Source organism: Dromaius novaehollandiae, chromosome Z (assembly GCF_036370855.1).
Source record: "Dromaius novaehollandiae isolate bDroNov1 chromosome Z, bDroNov1.hap1, whole genome shotgun sequence".
In the NCBI taxonomy this organism is placed as follows: Eukaryota; Metazoa; Chordata; class Aves; order Casuariiformes; family Dromaiidae; genus Dromaius; species Dromaius novaehollandiae.
Genome location: NC_088132.1, coordinates 23,199,512 through 23,213,042, shown reverse-complemented (window position 1 = coordinate 23,213,042; position 13,531 = coordinate 23,199,512). Strand labels below are relative to the sequence as shown.

General features: G+C 37.8%; 1 protein-coding gene across 3 annotated transcripts in view; it reads left to right on the top strand.

The window, feature by feature from the left end:
- Nucleotides 1–13,531, top strand: part of MLLT3 (MLLT3 super elongation complex subunit) — a 145,298-nt gene that overhangs the window by 89,437 nt on the left and 42,330 nt on the right. For all 3 annotated transcript variants that reach the window (XM_064502491.1, XM_064502489.1, XM_064502490.1), the window contains one exon: nt 7,201–7,320. In XM_064502491.1, coding sequence (XP_064358561.1) covers nt 7,201–7,320 — 120 coding nt within the window. The remainder of the gene's footprint in view (nt 1–7,200; nt 7,321–13,531) is intronic.

Here is a 13,531-nt window from a genome sequence, read left to right as displayed (position 1 = left end):
AGTAGACAACACTTAAATTTCATTTGTCTGGTTTAGGTGGCAATAAAAATGGTCATGATAAGCTTTGTCTCCTAAGAAACCTCTACTGATCATTTACAGCTGCTCTATGAGAACTATTTTTGTCTCAAACCAAAGCTGAGGTAAAATGTGTGCAAATGTAAACAGTTTGATAATCTAGGATGCAAAAGCTAAGCTTGTGTGCTTTCTCCTCCACCTCTCCATCTGTGTCAGTGCTTCGTGGAAGCTACAATCAAGAGCCTTTTGCAAGTATTCCCATATAAATGCTAAGAAAAGCTATACAGTGGACTTTTTAACTGTGGTACTTTCAAAAATAAATCATTTTGCTTTTTTGTGAGTAAAGCAAAACACATGTGTATCATACCACAATTGTGATTATTGCTGGGTTCTTGATTTGCAGTTATGTAGTAGTAAGTATCCAATAATCGCCATTTGTGTGTGTGTGTGTGTGTACGTATTTTTTTTTTCTTGTTATGAAAGCCATCTCAGACAGCGTGTGTCTGAGTAAAGGTAAAAGGGCAGAGGAAAGGGAAGCTGAGTGGGGAAAATGCATTTATTATGGTCTGAGCTGGAACTTATCAGGCATAGCTTTGCCCGCCACCTTTAACAGTACTTGAGATTCTTTATCAGAGGGACAGGCTGATGCTGCGTGTTTGCAGAGCAACTTTCTCAATAACAATAACAAATATATATACACTTATCTGATTATGATGCTAATTCATAAAACTGTTATTTGTTTTTACTCTAACATGTTCTCATTTTTCTTCCTGGAGAACCATAGATTTTAAGAAAAGCTTGTCTGTGATTTGTAATGTGATGGTGGGGCAGATTGGGCCATCAGATCCATAGAGACTTCTTCTCCCCTCTCCTGCTATGGCTCCTCCACTCCCTTTTGTTTTCCTCAGAAACATATCCAGCCCTTAATATTGGAGTAGGTTGCTATGGGCAGTACTCTGGGAAGAACTGAAGACTTGCCTGCAGTCATCTTTGAGTGTAGTCTTTAAAGTTCTCCATGCAACCTGTAAGCATTGTTTAAAGGAGTTGCTGAACAGGTAAAAATGTCATTTATTTTTATGAGGAACTTTCTTATCATTAAAGATAGTTAGGCTTCCCTGCCCACTCTTTTTGCTCACTGCTGCTTGAGCGCATTGCTTGCTCATGACCAACTTGTCCATCAGGATTATTGGGGTCGTTTCTGCAGAGCTGCTGCCTAACCAGTCAGCCTCAGGCTGTGCTGCTGCAGAGGGTTAATCCTTCCCAGGGCCAGACCTTTTGGTTTGTGTTGGCCTCTGTTCAAATCCATTAGGTTCTCATCCACCCATTTCTTCAGCAGGCCCATGTTCCCCTAAATGGCAGTACTGCTCTCTAGCACACTGGCTACTCTCCTCAGTTTGGTATCATCTGTGAACTTGCCAAGAGTTCACTCCATCCTATCCAGATGTTAATGAAGACACGGCAGTATTGGGCCAAATGTTGATCCCTGAGGAACACTGCTAGTAATTAGTCTCTAGCTGGGCCTCATACTATTGAACACAACCTTTTTTTCTGGTCATTAGGATACTTCTCCAATTGCCATGATCTTTTGAAGATGGTAGAGAGCTTCCTTGCAACAACACTGGCCCGCTCCTTCAGCGCCCTCAGATGCATCGCCTCTGGTCCTGTAGACTTCTCTGTGTCCCAGTGTCTGAAGTGCTCTCTAAGTCAGTTCTGCTCTCCAATGAGTCCCTCACTGTTTCACTCCCACAAGCTCTACCAGGAGGTTCAGGGACCTTGGAAGCCTAAGGACCAATCTTACTAGAGAAAACTGAGGCAAAAAAACATTAAGCAGCTCAGTCTTTCTCTTGTCCTTTGTCGCAAGGTCCTTTGCCCCATTGAGCAGCACACCCATGTTTTCCTTAGCCTGCCTTTTATTGCCGTTGTATTTGTAGAACCCCATATTGTTGCCATTCACATTATGTAATATAAGTCACTTCCTGTGCATGCAAGGAATTTTAATTCACAAGGAGTCTATAGTTCTCACCGACAGATAAAGTTAAAATACATGGTTTTTTCTTTAGCTTTAAACCAAAGAAAGACCCCAACATGAAAATGTATCTCTTAATAGAACCTGTTCTGTCATTTGTGTCACTTATGCCCTGGTGTAACACTGTGGAATAAACTATTTTCTTTTGACCACGTTTCTAATGCTTATTCAGAACCAGATATTCCAATTCACCCAACCTTTTTTCAAAACTCTTCACTGTTTGAGAAGGAGAACTATGTCCAACTGCCTGTTCTCACATGACCTATTTAAACGGTACTCTTTTTCAGACTTCATTGTTTCTTACCTGAACTTAAATGTTTTTTCTAGCTTCATCCAGGAAGATGCATCTTCACAATCAGCGTTTTCTTCTATACTTGTCTGCATTTAAGTTTTAAAATCTCTGTAAATCTTTTTTAAATGCTAGTACCAATTTAGAGCTCATGCTTCCCTAAGATTCTGCATCACTTTCAAAGTTTGTTTGCTTGCTAGAAGCATCTGGTTTTTTTGCTTTATTCTCAAGCTTGTGTTGAGACTGCCTTTCTGTCTGCTCCTGACTTTGGTATTGGAAAAGCCTGATATAATATCCTACAGCTGAAATTGTTATTTTAAGTCTCCTTCTCAGCTTAGTATTTGGGTTCCCTGACCCTCTCTCATGCCACTGATAGGATGTGCGAATCCCATGGATACCTTCCCAGCACTATCTAGTTTCCCTGTGAGGCATCGTATTTGCCCAGAGCATGTAGCCATTTGTTGACCTGACCCACCACTGTAATCTACTTATTCTTACCGAATGTTTTTAGGGCTTCTGGAGAAGACTTTTTTTCATTACTTTCTGTCCTTTAGCAACTTTAGTCATCTTCATATTTTCAGGAGAAGGACTGAGATTTTGGAGGGTTTTTCCACCAGTAGCAGGACTGCCATCATTCAGTTCTCACAGTGATCCTCTAGCACCCTGCTAGTCACTAGGTTTTGACTGAGCCAGACTCTTCACTTTGCCAAGCAGTTTGCTCCTGTTTCTGTGGGACCCTTGCATGATCAGTCACCTCTGCAGTAGCCAACCATTCTTTGGACAAAACTTTGCACTGCCAGGCCTGGAGCCATGATTACCTTGTTTGACAGTCATAGTTTAGAATTTGCATGTCAGTAATACATTTCAGGATATTATTAGATAAGCCCAGACTGTGAGACACCATGTCATAACATTAAAATTACGGAGGTGCCAAATGGGAATCAGACATTGAGTTTAAAATATGCAAGAGGAAGTACTTTATAAAGATGCACAATTAAATTGTGGAACTTATTGCCACAGGAGTTTCAGATCTCAGAAATATAAATGAATCAAGAAAGCAGTTGGATAAACTCATGGAAGTTTGACTAAAAGAATAGCATTAAGGTTATTACCGTGATGTGGATAGAGCCTCTGACATATGAAATCCCGAAACCATTGATTGCTGGAAGCTGAGAGAGGAGATGGGGGGCAGGGAGAAGAATAACACTTCATTAGTTGTCCTGTTCCCGTACTTTTCCTCAAACTGTCACTGCTGGCTACATCAAAGACAGACTGTCAGCTTAGCTAGGCCTTTACTCTGCTTTAATACCGTTATTCTTGTGCTAAATCTGTGAGAGAACAACAAAACTATCACTATAACTTCATGCTTTAAATATTGGTAAATTCAGGATGTGATAACATGACCACTTTAATGGAATTGTTTAAAGTCAAGCTGTTGCCTCTGTGATCTCACCTTGCTTCCAGCTTCAAACACCTGCACTGGTGTCTGATTCCACCACCTTGTCTTGATCCCACTGAGCTGCTGACCTGTATGAGCAGAGCAGCAAGTCGTGGAAGGGGCGGGGAGAGGAACTGATACAGTTGCTGACTTATATCCCTGTAGTGGTTCGCTGTGAGATCAGGCAAGCCCAAAGGGGTTTTGGCCTAAGCAAGGGCTGCAGCGGTGTCCTTGACCCGTTGCGGTACACTGTCCTCTGCAACTGCAGCCTGGTAGGAAACTTGCAGTGCAAAAGAGAGGAGGATGGTTTAAAAAAACCAAACAACCAAGAAAAACCAGATTGAGTGGTTGTAGTGGAGAACTCTTGCTTCCAATGATATATGCATTCATATCTTCTTGTGGTTGTGCTAGCCTTGATTTAATGTACTTTGTGGTTGTGCTAGCCTTGATTTAATGTACTGTGTTTGTATGTATGTATGTGTGTACACATGTATATGTGCATGCTTGATAGTAACAATGCAGAAATAGGGACTTGCTCTGAAAACTGATTGAAGTACAAAGGCCAGGCTGAGTATTTCTGCATTTGCAAGGTCTTACTTTTCATAAACTGGGGCCAGCGGGGAAGGCAGTACCCACTGTGTAGAAGTTGCTGTAATTCTGTCAGCTGAGTTATTTCAATAGTATGCTTCAACTGGATGTGTAGTTCTCTCTTTCCTAAAGTTAGTCAACAAGAAAACACATTTCGTTTCCAAAGTGGTGTAGCACAGGGACTTTTTATATACACCATCTCAGCAAACAAAACCAGCACTTTAAAGTTCCTGGAGATTTACCTAGTGTTAATATTCATCTTATTTGAGAGGGAAAAGGAGGGGGTTTTTTGGTTGTGTGTTGGGGGTTTTTTGTTTTTGTTTTGTGTTTTTTTGGCAGGGGAGGGAGGTAAAGGATTTTAATGAAGACCAGAGTCTTTTTCTGGCAGAGATCACTTTGGAAGAGAGGTGTATGCTTTATCATAGGATTGAATTGGACATAAGATTTCTTTGGGCTATCATCATCTTTATTGAGCTTATCTGGAATGCTGAACTGATATTCTGTCTTATTGCATACACTGTTAATCACGTTAAATAAAATTCTGGTTCAACAACTGCCATTTTATAGTGTTTATAGTAAAATAACAGGCTGCAGGATTCATTACACAGAAATTTGTGGGGCTCAATTTGGAATATCCATATTTTGTCTTCTGAAATCTGTATTGGTTTTATTGTCTTTCTCTCTGGAGCTAGATTTGCCAGCTCTGCCTGGACTTAGATGGTACTAATGCTGTCCATTCCAGCGCTGCTGTTCCTAAATATTCTGGAACACTGTGAATGTCAATAGTCCAAATAACAGTTTAATGGATACCAGCACAGAAATTGAGATATCTAAAAGGTCTATAAGCTTCTTTTAAAATGTCAGCTTTGTAAGACAATTTATTTACTATAATGAATGCATAAATATTTCTAAGCTGGAATTTTTACCAATTTAAATTAAAAAAATTAGAACAGTGGTTGAACCTCAACATATTTTAGTTAATCAGACTGTTACGTTTCAAGGAGAAACTGGCAACTTCCAACCCTAGGAGAAAGATCCATAGCAGAATTTTTCGTTTCTTTGCTTTTATGATCAGTGTAAGGCAAACCCAGATTCTCCAAACTGTCTGTTCATGCAACACAAAGATATGCTATGCACCTTTCACTCATACAAGTAAATGAACAGAATTGCTCTGTATCAATAAAAGACTGGCTTAAACTCTTTAAGGGTGGGTGACCTTATGTCTACTTTTACTGAAAGGTCAGCTGGTTTTGGTGCAAGTGGTATTTTCTGTAAAGAAAGTTGTTCTCCTTTAAATTAAACTCAGTGCAACATTTTAAACCAACAATCTTATTTAACCACCCAATTTAACTGGTCCGTGAGAGGGAATAACAGTAGTGACAAAGGCATTTTCTGTATATGTTGCACAGGTTTGCGATATACAAGGGTGGCTGCAGATTTTGTGGTAACATTATCCTTGTCACTGGTCGTTCTCTATGTTAGCTTCTGCCTTTTCTTGCTTTCAGCTGGACTCAGTTCAACCAAAACCCTTGGCAAGTGGAGGTAAAAGTACCCGGCAGGCTGGCTAAAATAAAATCATGTATTGTGCTGAACCACAATAGCTAATTGATATTGACTGTACCTTGACCACAAGTTGGAAGCAATTGTTTTTTGCCCCGTTTTTTTTTTTTTGAGAGGCCTGTCTCCTGGCATGTTCTGGTTCTGTGCAGAATCTGATTTCACAAAATGTTTGAATACATAAATAGCTTTTAAAAATATATGATTTTTAAATACAGCAACCTGTGGTCAAGGAAGGACCCCCTGGGTTATATGAGGGGCAAGGGTGATCCCCCAGGGCATCCACAAAAGCAAGTGAGTTGTGTGGGACCCTGTGGAAAGGGATAGTTCCTTCCTTGCAGTTGCAGAGCTCTGACTTCTCTCTAGCTTTGCAGTGGTGGTCAGATAACAAGTCAGCTGTGTCTGGCACTGAGCATTTTTGAAGCAACAGATAAGTTAATAGCTGTCCTGAGAAGCCCTGAGATCCAGGCACAGCAGCACTGGAGCACAGGCAGAAGCTGAGTTTACCTTAGATAGAAAGCATGCCTTTTGACGGGTCTGGTAACCACTCTAGCCATGGCTGAATTTTCTGTCGCCTCTGCAGTTGATCTGTTTGTACTCATAAGTCTTAAAAATCAACAAACAGATCACAGTACTAGACTCTTGCTACGGCAAAAACACTGTTTGTTCATGGGGCATCCAGTGAACTCCAGAACTGATAAGGCAGAACCTGGAAGTTAATATACAACTTGCCTCTTTGACAATGAGGAATTCTTTTTCTTGGAGGTATTAGAGTTGTGCTGCTTTCATACTAAAACTGAACTAAAAATAAAGATTATTTTTACAGTGTATCTTGAATCACACTACTTTATTCAAAAGTAAAGACTGCTGCACATGCCTCTTTCTTTATGGGATGTCAGTAATCTGACGAACTTTTCACTGCAGGTGGGATAGACGTTCAATTTTACCAGACATCAGAATAAGGGAAAGAGATGCTAATTAAGGACTTGGGCATAGTGCTCTGTAGGGAACAGTAATGGAACAAGCTGTGCCACTTCCTCGAGGGCTTACGTTGTACTCGCATGGAAGTTGAAAGGTGTGCTTTGTTCATTAAATGGAGGATGGCAGTGTGGTTTCATTAACCCATCCCCTGTTGAGAAGAAACAAGGGTAGTGCTTGTTGAAGAGGTGGTATTCTTCTGCCAGTGTGATTTGCTAATTTCTTAGGCAGATCAGGCTATTTCTGTGTGCATGTCTCAGTCTCTCTGTTGATAACATTTGACTTAATATTTTTTTCTTCTTATGACAGATCATGGTAATGTCAGATGGCACATCGGTCCCTTCAGGACAGAGCCTTCATCTCCCCAACCTTTCCAGTAACTCCCTGTCTTTTTCTGAAGTGAAGAAGAAGTCGTCTCATGGGCCAAAGGTGAGACTTATTTTGACAGAAGACACTTGAAACAGTGAGGCATACCCAGGGAAATAAGTCGGAAAATAATCCCTCTAAGTTCTTTTACAGTCATGTGACATAGTCATAGATAATACGCCTAATTATTTATTTGATGTGAACTTACTGTTAGCTACATAAAAATAATGCTGAACTAGGATGGCTGTGAGAATATGTGCCAATTAAGGAGTTATTTATTTGGTTTTTGAAAATACACTGTTTTCCTTCTCTCTCAAAAGTAAATCTAGTTGTCTGTTTTAGTATTAGACAGTTTGGGGGAGGAAAAGGGAGGGAACTGCGTTATTTGGCCAGAAAAGGATTTACTGAGATCTACAGAAATTTATAGAATTTGAGAAAATACTAAAATACTTGTTTGATTTGTTAAATATTTTTAAATGAATGCTTTCTAAGATAACTGTGTAGAGAGAAACTTGAAAGAAAGATGGTATTCTCTAGGGGTTTTAGTTATATTTAAAGTTCAGGGATTTATTCTTTACTAAGTGTTTCAGAGATAACAATATGCCATCAATTTTTAGGACATCAAATTTAATGCACAGAGACAGAAAATGATGAAAAGGTGTATTCCAGTGAAACTTCTGAGAAATATAAATCAACCTTTCCAAAACAGCAAAGAACAACTTCAGTTTGTTGAAATGAATTAATCATGTAGAGAAATAAAAAGTATGCCATTAGTATTAAAATGAGAAACAGATACAACACAACTGCTTGCTTCATAAATGAATTAGCATATAAGCCTTTTCTCCATTCTATTTTAAAAATCTTTTGGGTTTTGATTCTTCCTTTTGTAGCATCTGCCAGCTTGAAATATGTCACCTAATCTTATTGGCATCTGATTTTGTGTGTTGCAAAAACAATACTTATTTTTAGCAATAACTTTCATGTTCTGTAACTGTACAAAATGTTATCTCCTGGAAAAATGCCCAATCTTTTATCTTGAAAGAACTGTCAGGTAGTGAACTATGGTTATGCCTAGGTGTATGCATTGATGAGAAGGTATCATGACAAAAAGTATATAGAGAAGTTCTCTTTAGTGTGTCACTGCCTGATTTGCATTGTATCCGAGTGCCTTACGGTCTGTAATGCAGTTACTGCAACCATCAAAGTTGGTCTCTGAACCCCTTCTTTGGATGTAGCTGTAATGTGGTTGCCCCTGTGCCTTGTCCTGCTTTCCAGTGCAGGCATGTGGAGGCTTGGCCTAAATCAGGCAGCCCAGATTGCTACAGAAAGGTTCAGGGAAGTGCAGAAGTGATACAAAGTCCTACACTAGTGCTCCAGCTACTACTGTACTCCATGGTAAGTTTTGAGTCTCCCTAGTAATTCTTTTAATGAACAAATGGTAACTGGGATTTTGTTTCCTAAACCCTGTTCAGACAGTGAACTCTTGTCCAGTCTTTTGGAATAATATATACTGTCAGTTGCAAAGAAATGAAGTTAACTTCAAGTTGTTACTCCTATGTCTGACCAGAAGGAAGTGCTTTATGCTGCTTCTTCTGGCTCTCTCCAACCGCTGAGTCTACACTGCTTCTTTTTCTCCAGCTGTCATTGGTCATAATAGTCCAGTGGGCTGGACAAGTAAGAAGTTTCCTGAAGTGTGGAAAGCTTTGGGAATGTGGGCTATAGTAATTATGTGTGAGAAGAACTATGTAAGTGGGTGAATTCATCTCCAGTGTGCAATTAAAAAGTGAAATAACACTATATTTATGGAGACTTTTAAAATGCTTTTTTTTCTATCTAAATCAATTAGCATTTTGCAGTTGAATACTAAACATACTTGTATTTGTTAGAAATCTAAATTCCCACGAGCAAGTAATTCCTTTGATACCTCCTCCTCTTTTCCTACCGAGAGCAGGAGGCATATTGGAAACTAATTCCATTCCATTGGCTTTACATGACCACATTATCTCAATAAGCGTCACATTTGAAGAAATTACTTTTTTATTACAAGTGAAAATAATGCATGTTTTTATGACCCCCAATCCTAAATTTTTAGTCTAAACACAAAAATACAGTAGATGGGCATGGCCATGCCAGTGTTTTCAGTTTAATGACTTAATCAAACTTAACGAACCACTTAATGAACTCAGCAAAATTGCGTCATTTTCTAACTAGCCTCAGAATGTCTGTGAGTATTTGGAGATTTTTGACATTGGTTATCCTGAAGCAACATTTGACCAAATTGAGAGTTACATTTTGTAGCAGGAAGTCAAAATTCAGCCCTGAAAGATGTGTAGAGAATTCAACACCATTCTTTTTCTTGTGGTTCCAGAATTGGTTTAATCTGCAAATACATTACCTGTTGAGCAACACCATTTTTCTGGGTTGAGAAGATCTTAGATTTTTATCATGCTTTCTGAATTATTTATTTTTAAAGGCCTGTTAGTACTGCTCCATCAAAGGGGTTGTGTATCTTGACATATGTGTGCTTGCTGTTACTTGGATTAATAAAAGAATACCTCTACAGATATTTTAACATGCCTATAATCTTCTATATTATTCTTTTGATGTTTGTTATGCAATATATCAAAGTATAACGTCCACTTGGGTTACTTCAAATAATATTTGATGAATAGACAAATATAAGCTATGATACGTAAATACAGCACCTGTCAAAACCCACAGTCTCTGTATTGCATATGCAACTTGAAAAAAGACCATTTGATATGTCACATAAAAGAAATATGTAATTCACTCTTATTCTGCACAACAGTTCTTAAGGTGGGGAAGAACACAAATTTGTCAGCATACATTCTGATTTACATTAAGGTCTATGCAGTACATGATGTGAAAATTTACCCACAGTTCATCCCCACCAGCACTTTACATTCATCATTGCACTGATAGAGTTTAATTGGTGGCTATGATTGGGTTTTTTATGTTTTTAAAATTAAGTGCCTCATACTGTTTCCTCTGTGTCTTTGGTGGCTTCTTTTAGGGTCATTGAAGAAGATTAGGAAGTGAGAAAAGCTACTGCATTTACCTAGAGAATGAATGTATCCATAAAAGCAAGGGTTTGGCCATCTTAAGGAACAGATCTTAAAAAAAACCATGGTATTAAATGTCACAGTAAATATCATATATTTATACTATTATTTCTATGAAAACATCAGCTTCCATATTCTGGAATAAGGGAGGAAATCTGATTTTAAAAGTAAAAAAAAAAAAAAAAAAAAAAAAGAAGAAGAAAAGAAAAGAAAAGAAAAAAAAAAGGTCTCCAGTTCACAGTGGTTTTGATAATACTGCCTTCCAGGGCCTATTTCACAGCTCTCATCTGTTGGAGAGCAACTAAAATGAGCCTTTCCCTTTGGAGGGTTTTAAAATTCGTGGTAAGGAGAATGATAAAAAATATGAGGACTCCATCTTGTTTATGAATGACAAATAACCTGTACCTGCCTAGAGCAGCACTTTTGGCTCTGGCATGATAGAACAAGATCTGAAGATAGAAGGAAAGCATTAATAATGAGTTCATAGGACATGCCTTTGGGATTGGTCTTGCATAAAGCAAAATATGTGGCCGCTTTTTTTTAAACCAGGTAAGGAGTCTTGACTAAAGTAATCCAGTGCAAGGAATGATTAATGCATTTTTATTTTTGTTTTTAATTAGTGGCCTAGGAAACAAGGAAGTGCCTTATATTCAGACATTCAAATATCTTCAGAATATTGTTCATCATTTAAGAGAATAATAGCTTTTATTGACAGCTTTGCATTCAAAGTCATTTATCTTTCATTAGTGTGGAATGTTAGTAGAGTGTATATTAATCTGATAGCTGACTAGGTAAATTTCAAAATTAACCTTGTGGCAGAGAGCCACGAAGAAAAGTGCATGTAGCGTAGGCTAGCCAAAAACTGCATTTTGGCTTGTTGATCACAGTCATACTTTGCATAAGTGTGGTAAAGATTTAAATTTATATGTTAGAAATTTTTCTCAAATTATTTTGCAATGATTTAGTTTGTCTCTTTTTTTCTTTTTTTTTACCCTCCCAACATTTAAAGTAACTTTATATATAATAATTAAAAAAAAAAAAAAAAAAGCTTTGGTGTTTCCTTCCATGTGACTTTCCAAATTGATGTTTCCACAGAGTATTTCACTTTTGAAGAGTGAGCATTTTCTTGTAGGTTGTTGGTGGAACATTTTTCCTTTCTACCAATTCTGTATGGTATCCCCAGAAGCCTGAAACAAATTAGGATTGCTTTTTTAAGTTAATCCATACTGTATATATTTGACTTTTGGGCCAATCCTCTTTCATCCTCACTTCTCTTCCAAGATTTAAGCTTGATTGTTTACTTGTGTTTTGGGTGCTGGATTGATGCTTCTGCCGATTGTTAATGTTGGTACATATATAGATTTCCAAATCTGACTTGAAAATCTACTTGTAGTACTGACACAAGAAATGTAGCTGAACAAAAAACCCACAATCAAATAACTCACTCAATATGTGTGTGAAAATTCAATTGTTTCACTAATTAGTTAAGGTAACTTTTAAAAGAAAAAGCCAGTTCAAAGTAATTATTTTTAATTAATTTTTCCCCTGTTGATAGGAAGGAGAATGGAGACTGCTCTTTCTGTACATATGATTGTTTAAAACATCCAGGTTTTACAGCATCCAGATTATACAAGTCTTAAATAGACATGATCTGCTAATTTGGTTAATAAGCAGCGCATAATTGGGTATATTCCCTTTCTTAATTTCTCATCTTGTTGACACAACTTCCATTTAACAAGTTCATCATGTCTTGGTTTGTTTTTTTGCTTTTGAGTTTTTTCAGAGCTGTTCTACAGATTGTACTTATAAAATTAGTCATTCCTTTTGGAGGTTGTGGCTTGCATGTCTTGCTTTGTTCCTTTAATTTGCAGTGCACTGCTGCTCTCCCGTTTATATTGTGGTTAAAACAGTGATTAGGTATGGGGGAAGAAAAGCTTAATATATTTTCCCCTCTGCTGTTCTGTAAATATGTGGCAATGTTAGACAGCCAGAAAAACCAAATCTGCATATATCCCGGAGGGTTGAAACAGAACAGCAGATTCTTATCACTGTAGAATGGTGGGTAAACATTGGTGCAGATTGCTGAAAAATAAATAGAGCTAGGTATTTGTACATGAATTTCATACAGATGAGAGGATATCTGATCTTAAACAGACTAGAGGATCATTGGTACTACTTTGTTCTGCACCCTGCAAAGGACTTGGACTACTAACCAGTATTATTGAAAGTCAAACCAGAAGTGCCTTTTTAATATTTAATTGGATAAACATTCTTTTCAGTAGTTACCCATTTTCAGTAATGCTTTCTTTGCCTAAAAACTGTAGTGGAAAAACACTTGTAAATCCTTGTTCATCATGCACTCATTCAACTTCAGAATTTCAATGCAATTTTAATTCTAAAACACTAACACTATGTGTATTGGGACACGGTTAACTACTTTCATTCCAACGTCTGATAAATAGTGTAAATCTTTTTTTGTCCTGAGGGAGAGTAATTAAAAATTATTCAGCTATAATATGTATAGTTGCCAGCGAGTAAGGCATGGGCCTGGAAATACTTGCCATACTGGAATGGCTGTAGTCCATATAGTTTCATTAAAGCTATTTGTGTTCTTCCTGTTATCATGAGTTCGATCACTTGAGGGTTGGAGGTTTAGATGCTATCGTGGACTGTAGCAGTTGGTCAGGACAGATCCTGCGCTCAGAGTGGTAAATTCCTGGGTGTATGGGCTAGCGGCCTTAGGCGTTTCCAGCAGGAATAAAGCTTCAATTTTTTTATTTTTTATTTTTTGTATTCTCCAGGGGGTCAGTTCAAGTTCTTTCTGCTATTACTTTACCTGGGCATTCTTAATGAAATCTTGTTCTATATAAATCTGTACTTAGGATTTTTACAAATTTTGCAATATATAAATAAGAAAAAAAATCATACTTGATCTTCCCAGAGTTCCAGGATCTTGGTTTTTATACCTAGAACAGCAGCTTAAATGGTAGAGGGAAAGGAAATCAATGGGCATATACAATGTCTTTGCTTAAGCATTTCTTCCAAAAAGCTGCTCTGAAACCTAGCAATATATAGGTAGACATTTTTATAGTCTGCCTGTAAGGAAGTAAACAACCTAAACTTGTTGAGCATAGATTCCTGTAAATTGAAATTGTCATTTTGTAGATTGCAAGTAGTGTGAAAACAACCTT